We start from the raw sequence: 22502 nt of genomic DNA on the forward strand, positions 1-22502 counted from the left end.
TCCCGCGCCGTGAAGCGATCGTTTCGGCGTCTGCTCTATTTATTGCGCGTGATGCAAGCGAACGCGTCAATTCTGGCAGGAAATCACACAAAGAAACACGAGACAATCCGGTAAATTTTCAAAATAAAAGCAATTTTCAAAATAAAATACCGCGATTGACAAATGCGATCATATTTGTGTATCTAAACTCGCACTGGGAAACAGGAAGAGACAATACATTTACTAAATGTGAAGAGTAGATAAACAAATATGTGTATTTCAACGGTACTCTCTCTCTCTCTCTCTCTCTCTCTCTCACTCTCTCTCTCTCTCTCTCTCTCTCGGAACGGATAAATACAAGAAGTGTTCAAACTTCTTGGTTACAGAAACATGCCGTATTAATTTTATGGGGTTATTTACTCCATAATGAAAAAATAGCTCTGAACAACAGCTGAGCAGAAGCGCTTGTGGACCATTGTGGAGAAATACGCGTCTGGTGTGAACAGGGGGGCAGCGGACTGCGCGCGCTTCCGCGGCCGGTGTGAACCTTATTATCCCCATCAAGGTCATAGTCATCATTGATCACTATTTGATATAAAATAGGCGGGATTGATTACTCCCCATCTATCGGAAGATTTTTAGGTTCATTCTCTGTTGATGCACTCGTGCCAGTGCAAACTCTTCATTGGAATTAATGTAAACTGTACACCAGCCACCAAAACAAATGCAGTATAGTAATAATATAGATAACATGATGTTAAATTCCTCATTGTTTGTGTGACATATGGGCTATTGGCTCTCGTATAACCAGCAGCCAAAAGGCAACCTCCTTGCATCGTCCAGGCAACACGTACCACCCCCCTGCTTTGTTTTGCCATTATGGCCTTCTTGTGTTGAGCCTAGTGATTGACTTCTTCATTGTTTTTGGCGTGACACTCTTCTTCCCCTGCTGTTCTGCAAGAGCAGCGGCACCGAGTCTGCCTGGAATTTCCCATTAAGATCCAAATAGGCTATAATAGGGGATAGAAGCCACCGGGGGAAACGCTGCCGTCCCACAGCTCAGCAGAAAGGATGTGTTAATGGACAGCTTACCGTGCTCAGTGATGTGTAGTCTACAGTCATTTACAGGTTTCATTTTCTGCACATTACAACTTGCCCTAGTGAATATTTAAATGGCACCTTGCGATACAGTGAGAGCTGAATCTTTACAGCTGCCAGGCAAGATGTCATTTTGAGTGATTGGCTACAAGTGGTCGATAGTCAAAGAATGATCTGGTTATGATGAGTATAATTTTTAATTGATGTCGGTTATATATGAAGTAAAAATACCAAACAAATTCGGGATTTGCTTACAGTCCTGTTGAGTTTATTGTGAATTGAATGTCCTTGGGTTTTTAAGCTATGCTAGCGACATTGCTATAGGAATGGCATAGTTGGTCAGACGGTTAGACATGTTTGGTCCAGAATGAAATACCTTAACAGCTGTTTGATCGATTGGTATGAAATGTAAAGATATTCAGGTTCCCCAGAGGATGAATCCTAATGACTCTGGTCACTGATCAATGGACATTGATTCCCTGACTTCCCCTCTAGTGTCACCATGAGGTCCGTATTTGTGGTTTTGAGTGCAGCTATTCAATGGACTATACAATCACACATTTATGTCTCCCTGAAGATGAGAGTTGATCCTAATACAATCATCAGGTCAACTTTGCCCCGTTTTAAGTGGCCCTTTGTGAACTTAAAAAATAAGTAATATTAGTAGTATTATAATGGAATACGACCTGTTACAACAAATTGTACACTTCTTTCAAGACTAGATGCCGATGACCTTTTTTTACAACACTGGAACAACATCTGTCAGGAGCAGGGAGGATTTGAACCTGAGTTACACTTAACAACCTAAAATCAGAGGCTGACACAGAAAGACAGTTTATGGGTTAAATTATTTCAGAGAGCAAAAACAAGGTTTGTCAGTTAGCAGAAATATGCAACACAGGGCAAAATCCAAGACACAGTCCATCAAACAAAAGTCAGGAATATTGCAGTAGTAGGCAAAAAACTACAAGACAGACAAGACTACAACTAGAAGATGCACGTCCCATAAGATACAGAATGAAATCTCAAAACTGTTCTTTAAAACAGGCGCCAATCTAGAACAAGTCATGCAAATTGAGTAAAGAGAGGACAGGACAACTGAACAAAGACAGACAAGGAAAGGACAATTTAAATACACGGAGCAACAAGAGAGATGAGGTACATTAACTAAATTACTACCCATAAGCCAATAGAGTTGCCATCTGGTGGCATCTTGGCCTTTGACTCCTATATTTTTCTCAATGTGGCCCACAACCCAAAGTGTTTTGCCACCCCTGCTCTAGACGCTTAAACTTGTTTGACTGTTAGTCAGAAAGTATTAGCCATTTGAAGACAATGGAGTTGTTAATTTTTGACATGTTCTAGGCCTTCACAAGTTTTCAGTGTTGTCTTTCCAACACCACTTTTATCATTAGATGTGAAACATAGGAGGACAGCAGTGTCGATGTATGTGTGTGTCACCAAATGTTTGCTGCGTACTCCTCCTGCTTACAGTATTAATTGTTTTTAGTGAAGTATAGCCTGCTATCAAGGCCACCTCTGCATGAAGTCTGGCTGATCGGATCCCGATGCGGGCGAGATCTGATCTTGGAGTGTAAAGACAGTTTATGCACCCTGTCATCACAGGGGGACAAAAGTCGCATTGAAAAGACACAAGTGTAGACATGGCCTTATGAAGTGTCAGTTTTTTCATGGTGTGTACCACTCCAAGATACTGGCAGGCACACATATGTCAAGCAGCTGTTAAGGCTCAAGGAACTGGATGTTTTTGCTGAATCACCTCTTGGGATTGGACGATATAGGATTTTACTACGGATTGAAATATAAAAAAAACCCAAATTGATCATGGTTAATTTCCATCATCGGGACAGTTTCACTTGCTATCATGGTACAAGTGAAAAAAAAGAGCCTGAAAAATACAGGATACAAAATGTATTTATGCAACGCAATTATTTTGGCACCATGCAATTTTCATGTCGTTCCACACCCTTTCATCACCGTCACCTTGGTTGGCCTGCTGTCATTGTATCATTCTGCCTTTTTGTCGAGTATCTTCCGTTATCAGGGAACATTCTGGTCATGTTTTAACCATCAAAAGCTGATAGAGAGTTGATAAAAAATACAAGCTCCATCTGCAGCTGAATGTGGCTCATTCATGTAGATGGAGGAAGAGGGGAGGGGGGGGGGTAATCCTTCAGGATCAGCTGTGTGTGGGTGGACATGAGTAAGTGCAGCTGCCTCTCTCTTTCTATCTCTCTATTGTCTGTCTACCTCACTCGTTTTCACATCTGTCCTTAACTGACACACTGACTGCTGGCCTGTGTGTCGGGGCTGCTAATTGGACAATGTGCACTGTGTGTGATTGTGTAATTTCCCCCAGCTCTCCATGAAAATGGAAATATCTGTAACAGGATACAGATATAGTGTGATTTTGACATGATTTGGACTTTATTCTGCAATGGGGCTTCTAAGCCACTACAGGCAGGGGAGCTTTTCAGACCTGCTCTCAAAGCTAGACCCTGTATGTTCTCTCTTACTAGGGGTGGGAATTGATACGTTTTTATCAATATCAATGCCATTGTCGATGCTGCCTATCGATCCAATTCCTTATCAATTCTCTTACCGATTCCTGAGTAGTTCAATAAGTACTTATATACACTATAATAGGGGGTTTTAGCCCATAAATTAAAAATAAATAAAAAACGCACCTTGAATTTTTACACATTTTATTAAAAAAGCACCGCAAACCATTATAACGAAAGAAAAGCTCAACATAGAAAGTTGCACACACTTGTTTGGATTGTGTGTGTGTGTGTGTCTCCCGTTTGGGCAAACACGGCCAAGCGTAAATCAGGCTTTCCGATTGGCTGTAAAAGCCGCTGCGGGAGCAAATACGAATGTCCGATGCATAAACGTAACTCTATACGTCACTAGCAAGATGGCGGATGAGAAGTTGATCGACAAACATAAACAAAAGGGAGAAATGCGCCACGGAGACGAGGAGACATCTAGTCACATCTTTACAACTTTACGCATTCGTTTTGTTGTCAGAAATGAATCGCTCACATGGACAAGCAGGGTACCGTTGTTTAGCCCCCTTTCTCTCGTTAAAGAGGGAAAAAACGCATGTTTGTAGCGCAAACCATTACAGAGTTATGACGCTCTAAAGACAACATGATCTTTTGTTGCGTATACGCTACAATGGGTCTATGCCTATACTGATTACACTCGGCAGCATTTTCATCGCATTTGGTGAAATGTAGCAAGACTTTCAATCGCTTCCTCCTCTCCATGATGCTGCCTCGTTGTTTATAGGTTTTCGGCGCGCGCAGGGTCGTCGCAGAGAGTGACGCAATGTACCGCGACGCAAAATTTCGAGTAAACCGGAAAACGTGGTGCGGAATCGTTAAGAAGAATCGATAACATTGGAGGCGTAGGATTCCGATGGAATTGGTTAGTTGGAGCCGGTTCTGAGTAGGAACCGGTTCTCGATTCCCACCCCTATCTCTTACGCCCCAATTTAATGAATTCATGCTGTCTTACCTGATTGGTTGGGATGTGGATTGCCTCGGCTGTGAGGTGTTACTCATGCAGCTACTGTGTGTGTCCACTGTCATATGTGATGGAGCAGTTTAAAGTCACTGAAGTTGATGGACGTCACAGATAATCGACCATCAACATCTAAGAAATGTTGAACAATTTGCTATGAGAGTCATAGGAATCACAGACCCATCCATGAAAGAAGAGCAGAAATGGTTCGCGTTCGAGTTTGCGAAATATTTACGTTTTACACTGTAAAAGTAGCACTTTACATTAAGTTCCCCTTTTAAACATTTATGAGCGGTATACACACATATAATGAATGGTTTTCAACATACTATAAGGGCATTTTAAGTGCTCATTAATGTACATTATTTATCAGCAATTATAACTTCTTGTTCTATTAAGACATATTTTGTATTTTTACATTGGTGTTAACTCATTCTTTATGTGTGTTTACCTCAAACACCATTTACAGTATGGGTGCCCACAGGTTGATTTATAACTGGAAAAAAATGTAAATGTTTATTATTGCCTATTACTGCTGAAAAGGGGGACTTAAAATAAAGTGTTGCTACTTTATCAAATTCTGAAATATGTGTAGGCATAGTAAGACTTGTATTTATTGTCCTTTGAAGTGGACGTGGTTTGTGGACTGCTGTTTTGAAGCCTCTAGTTGACATATTGGCCATTACTTTCTCGGGATTTGGCCGTCGCCATCCTCTATGATTTTGCCATCAGAAGTGACAGGAGAGGCTGGCGAAGAATGCAAATGGACATCGCTGCGGAAGCGACCCGTCAGTCACAAGTAGCCACGCACCATCACTTACAGAATGAACATCATGCTGTATGAGGAAGACTTGAAACAAGCGATGGAGAGCATAAACCCTATTAACTATTTGACTATTCGATCTAAGGATTCGACTGCCGATCATACGGTCGAATCGTCGCAGTGATGGGAAAATGTGGCTATGAATCTTAAGGATCATTCATTATTCATGAATAAGGACAAAGCTATTTAAAAATCAAAGAATAGGCCTACATTTATTAACCAGAGCACTCTGACTGTCCATTATTCTGAAACAGCCAAGTGAAAGTAACATGTATCTCAGGCTTCAACTTTCAGAACTGGATGCTAGAAAAACAAAAAGAAAGCCTTAAAAAAAAAAAAACTTTTTTCATATTTTACTTTTATGTTTATGTAATACAGGGCTGTCACATGTGGATTGCTGAAAGACAGACATTGTCCTATCCAGGTGTAAAGCCTCACTCAGGCAGGGAAATGGCAGATTGTAAGCAAGATCTGAGGAGCCTGAGAGAGGCTCCGTTGCATTAGACCAGAGGCCGGTGTCAAACTGACTGAAATGGGAACATTGATCACTGTGGCTCCACACAGTGATCCTGTCAGCTCTCGCTGAAATACGCTGTATGCCATGATGCTCCCATTACTGATGATTTATTTCTAATCGGTCAAGCTCTCTTTATTAATTCCTCATCCGACACTATATTTCTCAAGAAACCGAAAAAAGGTACCTCTTCTTCGTGGGAGAATGATGCTTCCTGTTTCCAGCGAATACGAAGACAAGTGTTCTGTCAAATAGATAGAAAGAAAAAAAAGAAAAGAAAGTCGGACCGGCCTGTGTAATGTTTTCGATGCAAATCCGTTTAAAAGGATTCCAACTCTGTAAGAGATTTAACAGGACAGCACAATTTGAGAATGAGCAGGAGAGCACTTGGACCAGTCGCCCGGAAAAGTGGCAGCGCTCCAGTTTTCAGAGGAGAGTGAAACCTGCAGGTCGAGAGCGCGAGATGAATGAATGTATGTGACAGGGACCCTACGGCTTTGTACTCGAACTGGACCACTTACCTGCGAGTGGCACATCAATACACGAACAGTAACATTTGCCATATACTCCATGCATATATGCATCATGCCGTATGTTGGCACCGGCTCCGTTCGCTCCTTTTTTTTACTGCTCGGCGTACAGAAGAAAACATCACATCAAAAAGCTTCCTGCTTCACTTAACACTTGCTGATATTTACTCAGGGTAGTATGCTTTTTTCATTTGTTTAGCTTGGCACCATATGCTATTGAATTGTAAATGTTCTGCAGAGACAAAGTGCCAAATGAAATGGAGATGCTAATGGAGAGTTGCTGAAGTTATTATTTTCAAAGCCACACTACTGGTTCCCGTTGCTCCACCGAAATACCCGTTGATGTCTTAATTCATCTCAACCACAGATGAATCCCTTTCTGTTTGCTGAGTTTAATATTTGACCTGTCATAACACTGCTTTATCTTTCCCCATCTCTGCCTGTTTTGACTGAACCGAAATATTACTGTGTTTTTTTTCTCCTTTTATTTGAATATGCAAGTTATCCAAATGTGGAATGGATGCTCGGCCGGCCAATGGGGATGAGCGCCGAATAGCTGGGCTCTGCATTTACTTCAAAGTGGAGAAGGAAGCTGAGCATGCAAATTGCCAGGAATTATAAATGCAAATGTAACAAAGGAGTTGAGTGATTTTATTAGAACTGACTTACAATACAATACTGGTGCACATAACAGTGTCAAGTAAACTGGGGTTTTTAGCAAGTTTTAGAATTGTTTAGTTTAGTTTATTTGATATGCACAAGGACCAGATGCACTGTGTTTGTAGCTAAATGCTAACTTACAGCACCTGTTCATGGGAGGCTTTTAAAAAAGTACAATCAAATAGAAAAAACAGGTAATGTGAACAATATGCGAACATGTGAGATAATAACAAACATTTCTAAAGAAGATGGAAGTAAGAACATTTTAGCGGACAAAAATGTAGCAGAACCCGACAACAAGTTTATCTTTACAGAGACGTCATTCAACCTCCTTTACTACCCAACTGCACCAGCGCATGTGCACTCTGCATTTATCCCTAATGTTTTTCACTCTGACTACTATGGTATTTAATTGACAGCCTGGACTGCAGTAATAGGAGGCCAATGATGAATGCAAAGCTCCAATAGCTTTGGTGACTATTTACACGTATGTGCATAACAAACCATTTACCAAATGGCCAAAAGGACAACAATAGATGAGACAGGCAGCGACGCTATTATTTGTACAACACACACATTCTCATAAGCCCTGTGATAGACTGGCGACCTGTCCAGGGTGTCGCCCAATGACAGCTGGGATCGGCTCCAGCCCCCCACGAAAGTCAGACTATTAATCAGTGAATTGGTACGGATCAATGTTTTTTACTTCATGTCATCATTTCAGGCTTTTTATGGCTCTATTTGTCTTCTGATTTTTTTTCCAGGATCCCAGAACGAAGCATAAGTTCAAGATCCACACCTATGGGAGCCCCACCTTCTGTGACCACTGTGGCTCTCTGCTGTACGGCCTCATCCACCAGGGCATGAAGTGTGACTGTGAGTACTTCATTTCATTTCTGCAACTTCGCTCAGTGGTTTGAACCCGTTAATGCCTCCACTCCAGCGACAGCCGTGGCCGGAGGAACACCTCGAGGCAATTTTCTCAAATTGAGACGTTGGACTGAAGGTTGAACTGATCACAATTTGGTGGTCATAGATCAGTGTGCCCTCACAAAACATGTCATGGCCAAAATTCAAGAATCCAAACTGCAACATGCTTGGTTGGTGGAGACATACAACCTACAAAACCGTAGTTCTAGTTATCGTATAACATTAATTAGTGATCATTTTGTCAATTCTGTGTTGTGGAGGGCCTAAAGTTGAGTAAAATGTCCTGCCTTGTTCTGTTTCACAGCACGATGAGGCATACCTATGGCATAAATAGGAAAATAATGGTTTTCCAAAAGTGGTCGAATATGTTCTGTTTTGATCAGAATCTCTCTTTTAAATAAATATCATAGGCCAGTGTATTTCACCTAGACTTTCACAAATTATTTTGTTCTGTGCAACCTGGAAAGATGGTCTTTATTAATACCCCCCACGCCCTCGTCTTCCCTTTATTCTCATGTTCGTGGATAAGTCTGAAAGCCTTAATGAGCTCCTAAATACATTATCCTCCACCTGCTACAGCCCACCGGTTATGCCTAATGATTGCTCTAGGGTGTACGTAAATAGAGATGTGAAGCGGGGAAATTATTTTGGCAGATCAATTGCATCTTATGCCAATATATGATGGCGCTGTGGTGTTTTTAAGCGCTTTTGAGCCACAGCGCTGTTCCAGCGAGGCAGAAGAAAATAAATAGTTCTCATAAAGAACAAGCTTTTATTTTTATTATTCACTTACCTCCTGACGTTACTGCCTACACACGCGTGTATTGGTTACCGTTCCCAATCCTCGACAGGGTGGCTCAGCTGGCTGACACACAAGCCGTGTATGCATGACATCACAGGACTGAATCTGGGTCGTAACCTTGTTATCTCCTCTACACATAGCTTTCCGAAAAACACACCTTTTAATATTCCGCAAAATATGTATGAGACATGGAATGAAATTGAAATGTGTCCTTAGATACAGGAGATAAAGTCAAACATTTTTAAAGCAGCTTATTGTATTTGAACACTAAGCCGTAAGATGCTGCACGGATTGCTTTTATAATGGCATTTTATTGAACACAGATATTTTAACAGTCGGACTCATTATCATAAGTCTTGATCATAGCTGTTCTTAAACTTTTAAAAGGTATGTTTAATGCATGAACTCTTTGTATAATCAGTTGCAGTCTTTGGCATCCTTCAGGAATTCAGTCAGTCTGAAGAAAGCCCCGCGCCATTCAGATTGGTTTGATTTGCATCGAGTGCATTAAGCTAATCTTTATCTATGAAAAGCTCTCCTCGCTAATGTCTTTTATCTCCTCTCTCTGTCCCTCCAGCCTGCGATATGAATGTCCACAATCAGTGTGTCATGAACGTGCCCAGCCTGTGTGGAACTGACCACACCGAACGGAGGGGGCGTCTTTTCCTCAAGTGTGAGGTCACTGTGGATAAGATGCATGTCACAGGTAGGCCTCCTAACTGCCCTTGTCTGGTAGCACACACCTTGAATTGAATGGGCTTAAAAAGATGTTGTGATATAAATGAACTGGTTGTTGTGTGTGTGTGTATGTGTGTGTGCGTGTGTCACCGCGGATGAAGGTGTAGGTGGTAGCAGATGCTATTGTTCTATTTCGATGGCAAACCTGGATCAATTTCAGCGTTCAGCCCTTTTTCGATACATCCTGGCTTGTCTTTATTTCACACAGACCCTCGCTCTCTGCTGCCTTCACAGTACACCTGACCATGTGATGCATTGAATCCAACTGCTAAATGCATGGCTTGCGTTGTGATCATCAGATATGCAGCAAGGCTATTCCCTTCTGGTGTGGCGATCGATAATACCTCTCCTGCTAAACATTCTCCTGTAAGAAAAAAAAAGAAAAAAATCACAGTTACGACACACTTGGAAGGCTATCCCGGTCCAAATATGTAGTGCTGCTGCAGCAGCGTGTGTGTGTGTGTGTGTGTGTGTGTGTGTGTGTGTGTGTGTGTGTGTGTGTGTGTGTGTGTGTGTGTGTGTGTGTGTGTGTGTGTGTGTGTGTGTGTGTGTGTGTGTGTGTGTGTGTGTGTGTGTGTGTGTGTGTGTGTGCGCGTGTGTGTGTGTGTGTGTGTGGCCTGCTGCGTGGGCCTCGTGTTGTTACCCTGTTTAAACAGTCACGACTTGCTCTGTGTTTGCTGGGGTTTCTGGTGTAACTGAATTGTCTCGGCAAAGCTAATTGAGCACTAGATATATTCATGTATGTCTCATCAGAATGACACAAAGACTGAGATCTGAGGGCGCTGCTTGTGAGCGGGGCCGCCGCTCTACAATTGTCTGTTTTACTATTATCCATTAGCAGGCTACATGATCCACGTTTTTAATTACCAATGCCTCCGGTTTCAAAGACACACCTGTCTTTGCTAATGAAGCTGAGAAAAGGATGTAATGAGATACTATTAATAGCGTTTACTTAACGTGATGTAATCAGTGGTGACGTACTATTTCAGAGATGTCACACATCCTTTAGAAATCTTCTTACAGTCGTTTGTTGATATTGTATAAACGGACAAAAAAAGGGAAACGCTATCTGAATGTTTAATTTACACTTTAATGTTTTGGACAAAGATTTGTGTCAGTCTTTTATCAAACAATGTTTTAGCATGATAATTATCAGCTAAGTTAATAAACAAAAAAGACCATGGCCATTTCCGGAATACAAAACAACATGAAGGCATCAGTATTTTAGTTTATAAATCACAAATGATTTCACAATTCAGAATAGTTGACTTTGCAAACGGTATTGAAACATCCTCGGAGATGGCAAACAATGACAGCTGTGGTGAAGAGAGATACAGATAATTTCATGCACAATCCGTCAGATGTATCTGTTGAGACGTTGTGAGCAGTTGGCGGGCACAACAATGAACATGGTGGGTTTGATACGGCTGTGAGTTTGCAGTTCTGAGGATGCAGTCCGGGGGTTCCAGGAGCTTTGGTTCTTCAACGTTGCTGCTGCAGCTCTGTTCTGAATAGTGACTGGTTGCACTAGTTTATACTGTAATGAAGCATTGATGATGCGCGTATGTATGTGCATGTAGCAGTCAATACAGCAAAGCAATAGTTATTACTGATTGCGGTGATATAATAAAATGGAATATTTCCATTGGTCTAAATATATTTATGGTTTTGAGTTTAATTGGGAAACAGTGTAGGACAACAGCGTTTCCAGGCACGCGTACTGTAAATCCCATGGCTGTAGCGGTGCATTAGCACGTCTGCTAGAACAACAATGACTGCAAGGAGCTCACAAGTACTCAATTAGTCGGCTAAAAGAGGTCAGAGCATCACATCCCTAGAAACAAGTGAACTTCACTGACTTATTCACTTATCAAATTATCACCAGAGGAACAGAGGGCAACACCTACACCCAACACAAAAAGGAAAACACAGGAAACACTGATTTAGACATTGAACACAATCCCTCCTGCATGCTTGTCTCATTCATGGCAGTTCTGCTCTCATCACTTGGCCACTGAAGCTCTCAAGTTGCCTCTGCATATTTGCAATTAGTGTTTTTGCACTCAGCTGAGTTGATTCATCATCACACTCGCCATTATCTTCAACTAAGGAATGCAAACGGTAAACCCAGAGAGAAAAGACACTTTCTCACTTCATGTGTACGTAAAGCACTGATTGGTGATGACTAATATGCACGGTGCATGATATTAGTCTTCACCAATCATGAGCTAAATGTCTCACCTGCAAACACACTCACGTCAACTGGTTTACCTTTCCGGAGGACGTGTTTCTTTTTCCGTTGCTGTAAATACAGTATGTCCTAATTAGGTCTTGCAAAAGTTGATAAATATGTTGCCTCTAAAATGTTTTTACGGGCCATGTGTTGAAATATCTAAACAGTGACAATGGTTTCTAACACAGTTCAACTCAAGATATATTGAGTTGATGAAAATAATTCGCAAATATTTATTTGAGTTTTTTGGCAGAGACCATGTATTTTCCCTTCTTCCAACTGGTGGAACCTTTTAACTTGCGTTCATCTCTCAGCGGCCAATCATCTTCTCCAATACGTGTGCTGTGGAATCCAAGTGGGACAAAAACATAATATAAAGTACAACAAAACACATAGATGGACAAGATACCGAAGACTTCAAAATAGAAACCAAGTTGTCTGCTCTGTCTCCCTTCCTTACACTTTTAATATTCATTCAGTCTCGTCTGCTCTCCAGCAAATTCAAGAACTCCTAATATCCTCCTGGATAAGATGGCTTTATTAGCACTGACCCTCTTCACACCGTTTTGGGCTGCATCTCCTCTAGAAACAATCCAGTCCAATATTGCCATCATTTCTTCCGAGCTGTGCACGGCCCCAGGCTGCTGTCAACTCAGCATATGTGTGTGAAGATGTGTTCATATATATATATATATATATATATATATATATATGTGTGTGTGTGTGTGTGTGTGTGAGAGAGAGGACACATATGTATGTGTACACCAGGGACGAGAAACCTGCAGTAGTGTAGACTCGTGTGGCAGCCTACATAGTTGCCATTTCCTGATGTGGACAAAACAGGCTAGGCATCATTTGCGTGTGTGTGTGTGTGTGTGTGTGTGTGTGTAGGCGTGTGTATGTGTGTGTGTAGGCGTGTGTATGGAACTGCTGTACCAGCACTACCAGCCCACTCAGACCAGATTGTATCATAGATTACATTAGCTGCTGTAGACTCTTTGCAGACAGCTTTCTGAACAGAATTGTGTTCCATTGGTGGAGTGATAGCAGGGAACGAGGCAGTGGACATCAGTCAGGAGGATACGTTGCATCACTTTCAGACGCACCATTCCACAAACACAAGTGTCCTCCATTCATCAGGGTGTGTCTGCGCTGACTGTGCATTTTGTCCACAAATGGCACTGGGGCCGAGTTGGCTGTTGATGGTCAGTACTGGGAATCCCTCCAAATTACAGGCTGGCTGCTATAAACCACAATGTATACACCTGTTGAACACAGAAGATTATGAGTATTAATAATTAGTATTTAATGTATTTTTTTCAAAATTAAACATTCTGAGTAATTTATTTCCATGCACTGTATACAAAAAGTGCCATTTTGATGTCTCGAGTAACTGGAGATGGGAGTAAGTCACACATATGCAAGTCTGAAGCAAATCTCAAGTCTTAACCTTCAAGTCTCAAGCAAGTCCCAAGTCATTTTTGACTCGAGTCGAGTTTAACGTTTTGGCGGCGCGGCTGCCATCTTGGTTTTTGGTCGTCACCATCTTGTTTTTTTACAATCAGAAGTGACACAAAAGTGTTGCAGTACCAAACATGTTACAGTTAACGTTCATGAACTGAAAACACAGGTTCAAAGTAAGACATAGACAACTCCCAGACCGGACAATGTCAGCCACAGCCTAAATCTTACCCTTTACTTTAAGATGTACTTTACTTTAAATGGGAACATACTTTATTAAATGAACTGCATGGAAGAAGATGGTAACAAATCAAGTGAGAAGTAGGGTCATTATCTCATACACTTTGAAACAGTCCCAGAGGAGTCGCCCCCTGCTGGTTATTAGATAGAATGCAGTTTAAAGGCAATTCTACATTCGCTTCACTTTTTCAGAACCAGGGGTTACTGCCTCCCCCAACACTATGATACTTTATCTGAAACAAAAGTCAAGCTGAAATTCCTCCCTACTCTGTGCCAGAAATGAAAAAGATTTATCGAAGCCATTTGAGCCAACTAAAAAAATGTAGGCTTGAGTAAGAACAAAACCTTTTTTATTTGGCTTCTAGTCAGGAATGAAATGAAAGAGGTTCAAATGAGGTTTAAGAGTGCCACACTGACATACTTTCTGTAAACACACACACACACACACGCACACGCACACACATGTCCTGAAATTCCTTGACTCAAATGAAATGTTACCAAAGCACAAGCAGACCTTCGTTTAAAAAGCCCGTTCCCTTTTTTCTCCCAGATTCACATTGTTCATCTTGGCCACAAAACCATGTTTCATATTTTCATGAACATCTGCCGCCCAAATCAATAACTCAGTTAGTATATAAATATCTCACTGCATTTGACATGAAACGAGTCTCCTCAGAATCTGTCATACCTGCAGACCTTTTAACGTAATTGTTTGGTTTCAACAAAAGCCAAGTTTTCAATGCCAGCAAAGCTGTAACAAATCATATCTATAGACTTTGAATGTCTCCAATAAGGGATGTAATAGTAATATCCTGCCTTTAACTGGAGAGGGACGTCTTAATTGAGTTAATCCAAAATGATTCAACCCACAGTGCAACCAGAGAGTTTTAAGAGTTTTATTTTTGCGATTCACCAAAGGCCAGAGCCAAAATGTCCAACAGGAAGTGACAAGTCCGCCAGGGGAAGCAGCTGTTCTTTGACCCCATACATGGACCTGCATGTGAACTCCAGTCAGACCAGTAGAGAGCAGACTCTCTGGCAGTGACACTGAGGTGGCTCAACAATGAGTCACACAGAGATTATCTGTGCAGTTTTCTAGAAACCACGAGTTGTGAGAATGTGTGTTTTTGTCACTTGGGGGGAAATGGAGGTGGGAGGGGGAGGTGCCGAAGGAGACAAAACAAGTTCTGTCTCCGAAGGACGGACATGGCCCACGAACCTTGTCCTCCGGCTCCCATTCCAGCTGAGACACAGCTCCTCTCTGTCTGCTGGTGCTGAGGAAGCCATGCACCCTCCTGTTTGTATTGTCAGTATTGTTCATGCTACACTCGAGAGACGGCATTTCTGTCATTTCGGTTCATATTTTCTTTATTCATACTTATCCTCATTGACGAGTATAGGAGTGTGGGAGTGTGTGCATGCACCTCTTTCCCGCATGCAGGTCCCTTGGGAGTGTGTGAGAGACAGCGGTAATAATTACATTTCCGTTTTGTTCAGTGGTTGACTCACCCAGATCTGGAGTAAAACCTCATTTGAGAAGCCCTCTGCTCTCCCTCACTTTACTCTGCTTCAACCTTTTCATTCCACGTCTTTTCCCTTTTGCCTCAACGTCCAAATGTGTTTTCTGCTATTTGTTCCTGCTGTAGGTGTCGGTGTGTTTCATATGTAGGTGTAGTGTAGGTGTGTGCAGGTCAGATTGGTGCACAGAGTAGATATATATATGTGGGTGGATCAGGGAAGCTACATTTTACTTTTGAACCTTCTGGAGGTGTAGTGGACCTTCACAGTTAAATACAAAATCCACCCTTTGTACACTGTTAACAGCTCCTGGCTGATGCAGCTCTTGCAACCATCTACCTCGCACTTTCAAATCTATTTTACGGTCATTTTAGTATTATTATGATCAGAAAGACAGATTAACACTGCTGCCACTTTGGAAGAGAAATATCTATCTGAAACTTGTTACTACAAACACACAGGGAGAAATCTGTGAAGGGGCGATACCAGAATGCATTGCAACCACAGCTTTCATCTTCCTCGTGTGGTCACAGGCTGCATGCAGCACGTATCCTAAAGGGACAGTTCAACCCAAAATCCAACATATTTGTTGTGAGCAATTTTAAGCAGGAACTATTTTCTTTCATCCATATTTCCTACATGAAACTACTCACAACAAGATTTTAATATAGATGTTTATTTTTGGCGCTTGTGCGCCACAGTGCCATATATCCCCATTATATTGGAGAAAAGGTTGATACCTCCAAAACTAGAAGTGGCCCTACAGGTAAGATGAAAAAAAAAATGTTTTGGGGGGGGGAATGTCGCTTTAAATGGTGCACAACGTCATTCTCTCTGCACCTTTACTTTTGCCATCTGCATAACATTATACCATACAATCTTCCTACATATGGGGTCACTTTGTCTCAGCAGCTAACAGTATGTTGCTCATCCAGTCAGCCAGTCAGAAAATGGTATCCTGGCCATGCTTGTTGGCTCCCTGTATCAAAGGAGGAGCTGCTGGAGGGCAGAGTTGGGGTTGTGTCAGGGATCCGTCTGGGGATCGGATGCAGCCTGCGGGTTGCCAGTTGATACTCGCTGCCCAACGCTCTGATTGCCACTGACTTACTGCCACCGCTTCCTCTCCTCATCCCTTCCCTGACAGTCATTTCCATTTCTTTTGTCGTGTCTGAGTCATTGTGCAGAAGAGCCAACAGGTTCCTGCCAAGAGAAAATTGACTTTAAATCATTTTCCCCATGAATCAGAGTTAAGAAGGAACAGCTGACAGCACTTGCGTTGGTACCGGTGCCAGCACTTTTCCACTGCAGTTAGCCATTGGGACAGCAGTGGGTCCAGCATTGAACTGTGTGCTTGTAGTGAAGATAGAAACCATCAGAGCAGTACTGCAATTATAATAAAAATCTAATTTCAAATAATTACGTTTCACTATGTTAGACCCGATAACCATGAAAAACACGTAAAATGGCACTAAAACATACTGGAATCACTTTGCCTTACATTAGGTTACGAAACAAACATCTACTCTGTAGGCTGGTCACTCTGTTTCCTTCACGCTGATGTAATATTACATTAAACGGTAGGGCTGCAGCTATCGATTCTTTTTGTAATCGATTAATTTAGCACTTTATCGATCGATTAATCGAGGAATCGGATAAAAAAAATTGCGTTTTTAAACAACCAAAACAAATAATGCATAACGAAAATGATGTGGCTGTAAAATGATCAAGCATTTCTAAAAAAAAATAAACAGAGGTATTCATTCCAACTCCAAAATTTGGCTCCAAAACTAAGCCCATTTATTAAGTGCCAGTGAGAATTTAACAACAATACAGTTAAATCAACTTGGATAAAACATGGATAACATTTAATTTACGTTTTGTTTTGCCAGCAATGGCCCTTTCCTCTCCCTGCCCTAAATATGTGTGTATATAGTGTACTTCTTCTGTGCCATTTATGTATTTAGCTTTCTCTATCACTACAGTAACTGTTTGACCGTTCTTTTCTCTGCTTTGAACTCCTCCGTCCGTTTGGGCAAACACAACAACTCAAAGGCAAGCGTAAATCAGGCTTTCCGATTGGCTGTAAAAGCTGCTACGGGAGCCAATACGAGCGTCCGATGCATAAACGTAACTCTATACGTCACTCGCAAGATGGCGGATGAGAAGTGATCGATATACAACAAAACGGAGAAATGCGCCACGGAGACGAGGAGACATCTAGTCACACATTTTACTACTTTACGCATTCGTTTTGTTGTCAGAAATAAATCGCTCACATGGGCAAGCAGGATACCATTGTTTAGCCCCGATACTCTCTGTCGTTTACGGACATTCTGAGTCTGACTTTCCGCCATCGCGCCAACTAAATTCAGAATGAATGACCGTGTATGACGCGCTGGTGCTTCCTGAACAACGGTCCGTGTGGAACAATCGGATCCCTGCACATAGGCGCGTCATAGGAATTTAACGAGGCTTCGAGGCAGATGTTTTGCCTCGAGGAATTTTCATAATCGAGTTAATCGAGTAACTCGATGAATCGTTGCAGCCCTATTAAACGGTTAACAGTACTGCTGTTTAACAGAGCAGCATTCAAGCAGTGGGCTTTGAAAGAAGCAGTATGGCGAGAGGGAGTCTGACAGTTTACAGGCTGCGTTTACACAGGGAGGTGAAAAACAAACAGGGCTGACCTCCTTTTTGAGGAAGGGTCATCCTGAGTCAGAGGAAGACAAGGCTTTCTGTGTTGATATAAACTCTTGAAAAAGAACGTAGGAATGACTGCAATTTAGGGGCTTGGTTATGATATCGCTGCACCCTCAGAACAAACATTGGCATGTTGTCATGTCTACACGCAGATATCCCTGCGACGTCTTGTAGAGTGCAGGAACACCGATCATAAAGTAAATGATTGGAAACGGACTCAACAGTCAGACTGGCTTGGATTGTACACGTACAAGAAAGAAAGACATGTTTACATCACCTTATGTCCTGCATTTTGGCAACAACTTCTTCTTTTATTTCCTGTTAGCCTTTTTTCTTTAAGCAAAAATAACTCAAAGTCACCATCACGTTTCATATTTGCAACCCAGTTCCTGTTTGGACATTTGATTGGTCGCATCGCTAACCCTAAAAAACAGTTTTCTGTAGCATTTGTTACAAAAAGTAATGAACAGATGTTTATATATGTAATAAAGTGGTGAAGAAACTGCTAGAACCCTGAAATGTTCAACCCTCTCTGACAGTAAAAGATTTGAGGAAACCTGTGTGATTATTCTAGCGGCATCTTCCCTCGTAGAACAGCTGAACTTTGTTGTCGTCCGATTTCTGCTGCCAGACCACCAGAAGTCATGTCATTGGTATTCCCAGCCTGTCGTCACTGCCCTGCCACGGCTCCCTCTTCTCAGCATGTTGCACACTGTCTTCACGCCATTTGAATATATCTCTCCGCTTTTCATCGCTTCACATCTCCTCCCGTCTTGCTTGGCCTTTCTTTCTTTTTTTTCTCTTTTCTTTTTTTCATTCATGCTCCGTTTTGCACAACAACAATTGAAACAAGTGCTTTTTTTTATTGTTTGCTGGCCTTTTTCAAAAGACCGGCATTCCCGAGGGATTTCAGTCTGCATCTTAATGAGCCTTCTAGATGGAGGTGTGAGCAGGGAAATCGATAATAAACACTGTCTACAGTCCAGATATGAGTGGCACGTATTTTGAGAGAGAGACGTAGACATTCTTATATTACAAGTGAAACTTGATATAGTTTGCAGATGTAGAAACGGTTTTGAATTTACATTACTGTTTAAATGCCAGCCAAGATAGTCTTGGAGACTTCGTATCCAAGCAACCATGTTATAGCCCATACACACACCCCTGCTTCCTCTGTCCTAGTGTTTGTCTGTTTTTGTTTTTTTGCAAAACCATGTGTGTCTACACTCACCTGCACGCAGAAAAAATGCACTCTGCACTTTAAGACGTACACTATAAATATGTGGTTTTTAATTTTACAAAGATAATTTGACGTTTAACCAGGAATTGTCAGTGTCACATTTAACAGGGGATTACGATGTTAAATTGTAAGGTCTCTGCTTGGCATCTGAAAGGGATTAGGACGACAGACAAATCTTGTTTGGTTTATATGCCATCCAGTTATATGGAAGGAAAAGCTCTGTGCCGGCCAAGCTAAATCAGACAGTCTGCAATGACTCCTACTGGTCACGACTGGAAGTACAGTTTGCAGTAACTGTTAGAGATTCTTAAAGGTGCTATTGACAACGTTGATAACATCCAGCTACTAGATGTCGCAACACAGCTGTTGCTCAAAGCGCAAGCGTCTTCAATGGGTTGCCAGTCGTTGCACAACCTGCGTTTTCATCAAGACAGACTCAGTCATGTCAAGTGATGAATCTTTCGTGGTATGAATTCATTTTGCAACATGTAGCTATACATTCACTGAAAATGTACTGAAATGCTGCCCGCTTACTGTCAAACTCAGCCATTTTTCAGTTTTTACCACATGATACCAACGTCGTTATTCTATTGGCTCACAAGCCGTGCTAGAAGCTGCAGCGACACGTCACACATCTACACAGAGGTAAACAAAACATTAATTTTAGACCCGTCAAATGTTTTTTTTAAATGATTAATTCATAATCAAAACATTTTTATCATTTGTTTGAATAAAAATGTTATCAATATGACCTTTAACTTTTGTTTTATATCCCCATCACAGTTAACATATTAAGTATTTGTCATTACTGGAGATAAAATAGTCCACTCTTTCTGGACAGGATAATAAACAGACATAATACAAAGGTGTTAGTCAGATAAATAACATCACATCAAGATTAGCCACTGTATTCCACAGTCTCACACACAAGCACAAGCCAATGACCATTGTCCCATCGTCGGTCTGTTTGTGGGCTGTTTTGTAAATGCTGTGACTTTGCATACTAGCAACGTAAATATTGAAAACATGACCTTTTACAACGCAAGAGTTTAAAGTTGAAAAAATAATTTCAAACAGAAATACCCAAAACTGTGTAGATTGATGTAGATTAATATCACCCAGTTTAAACCAAACTATCCTGATGTGAATGCAGATGTGGATTGTCACATGACATCTAAAGGCATATAGCGGACATTAAGATGGATTCATGAATTCACTGCGTAGATGTGACTACCTTCTTCTGTTCTAGAGGTGTCCTGTCAGACTGTTGAGAGTTGACACCAAGAATAATTCTTCTGATACACAACCTAGAATATATAAGCAGTCCGTTTGCCAATACTAAAATAATAATAATAACATATTTGTGTAGAACTTTAAATGAAAGTCACTTTCCATTTCACCTCTTTTGGTGAAATGGAAATCGATAGGAATGAAGGAGAAGCATCAAGGCTCCATTTCTGGATCCCCAGCTCCGTATCTTCCATACCTTCTGTAAGATGCTGTTGTGTCTCTTCTCTCTCTCTGTGTGTGTGTGTGTGTGTGTGTGTGTGTGTGTGTGTGTGTGTGTGTGTGTGTGTGTGTGTGTGTGTGTGTGTATGTATGCTACTGCAGCTCACATCAAGCTTCACACCTCGCTAACATTGCTCAACACCCGACCCCCCCCCCCCCCCCCCCCCCCCCCCCCCACCACAGGTGCCGAGAATAAAAGCAAACAATGTGAAGGGATTAACTCATATTACTTATTAAAAGGCTTATCGGTGTCGACCGCACAGATAATCAAATGACGCCGGATTGTCATGGAGGGTTTTTACTAGCGGCTCGAATAATCAAAAATACTGTAATGTTTAACTTTTGTGACAAAAGAATCACACAGCATTTGTTTGGTTTTGTGTCTCGGTGTTGTTCTCTATGACCTTGGCAACGGTTGCTGGGCGAACCGAATGGTGACAATCCCTCATTGACTTTGTTCGTTTATCCCTCTTCATCCCATCAATACTGTATCTCATTCAGAGCATTACAGCTAACAACATTGGGATTAGCTGTTCTCTCGTTCAGCCTTGACATACTGGCTTAGTGCCTTCCTCTCCAGGGCAAAGGTCATTTAGCATCTTCGCTACTCAGGCACACATTGTAGTGTGACTGACAGGGACACATGGAGGGGCTGCTATCCCTTTGGGAGGTGCTGTGTGGAGATGAACACAGTATGTCTTCAGTGTGTGTGTGTGTGTGTGTGTACTGTAGCTCAGACCTGGCAGCGCTCCGACGCTCAGGGCTAATAGAGTACTAATGTTCCCGGTGTGCCCTTGTTTACTGAACAGCTAAATACAGGAGGACAAGAGGAGGACCCTCGCCTACTTAAGCATGTCACAGCTTGCACGTTTGAAAAACTGCTTTCATAACACTTCCTGTATTTCCTCTGTGTATGGCCAGGCGCCACAAAACTGTCCTCAAAGGACTGTCCTCAAATGTATTCTACTGATGTCCACCTGTTGCTTAAAACAAAGCCGACACGATGAGTGGCTGTAGAAATCACACAGAATATGAATGGAGATGTTCATTAAGCTGTTGAAACTAGTTACAATGGGTTCTAGCAGCTCATTAGCAACACTGGGCTTCACCTCAATTAGGGAGATTAACATCTCAATTACAATATTGCACTTATATACACCTCAACACTGTGTTGTTCAAATAATCATCTCTCCTTATTCTTTATCTCCCTGTCAGTGGGGGAAGGCAAAAACCTGATCCCCATGGACCCCAATGGCCTGTCTGATCCATACGTCAAGCTCAAGCTCATACCTGACCCCAAAAATGAGACCAAGCAGAAGACCAAAACTATTCGCTCCAACCTCAACCCCAAATGGAACGAGTCCTTCACTTTGTGAGTAAATGACCAGAGGCCACACCCCAGTTTTAGATGTTTTACAACATTATCGTGAAAGTCAGCTGTATATTAAAAACACTTTCTGATACATCTTGTTCTGTCACAACTGAGATTACCGCTATTACGATTAAGACCAAATAACAAGTGCCGTGTCATATCACAAGTTTGAATATTTTAAATGAAATTGCGACACTGACATAAATCGTGCCATCTCTGTGTTGCACAGCAAGCTGAAGCCGACGGACAAGGACCGCAGGCTGTCGGTGGAGGTGTGGGACTGGGACAGGACCACTAGGAATGACTTCATGGGGGCCCTTTCCTTCGGCGTATCAGAGCTCATGAAGGCTCCCGTCTGTGGCTGGTAACGCATGTTGTTCTTGATAGTTTATTTTTTAATCATAAGAGTTACTTGTATTTCAACCACTTTAGTTGAATCATCCCTGTGAATTTAATGTGCAGTACAATCATATTGTCACTTTTTAAATGATTTTCGCCTAATTACCATAAACTCTATCCAGACCCAGTGGGTGTAGAGTAGTAGACAAATAAAAGTGTTCTCACCATGTTTCTCCGTATGTGTCCTCCCTCCCTTCTCGTCTCCCT

General features: G+C 41.8%; 1 protein-coding gene across 2 annotated transcripts in view; it reads left to right on the plus strand.

Moving 5' to 3' along the window:
• prkcaa (protein kinase C, alpha, a) overlaps window positions 1–22502 on the plus strand; it is a 137967-nt gene that overhangs the window by 64822 nt on the left and 50643 nt on the right. For both annotated transcript variants that reach the window (XM_084006021.1, XM_084006020.1), the window contains exons 4-7: window positions 7918–8029; window positions 9463–9591; window positions 21740–21896; window positions 22126–22260. In XM_084006021.1, coding sequence (XP_083862147.1) covers window positions 7918–8029; window positions 9463–9591; window positions 21740–21896; window positions 22126–22260 — 533 coding nt within the window. The remainder of the gene's footprint in view (window positions 1–7917; window positions 8030–9462; window positions 9592–21739; window positions 21897–22125; window positions 22261–22502) is intronic.

Source organism: Eutrigla gurnardus (assembly GCF_963514095.1).
Source record: "Eutrigla gurnardus genome assembly, chromosome: 3".
Lineage (NCBI taxonomy): Eukaryota > Metazoa > Chordata > Actinopteri > Perciformes > Triglidae > Eutrigla > Eutrigla gurnardus.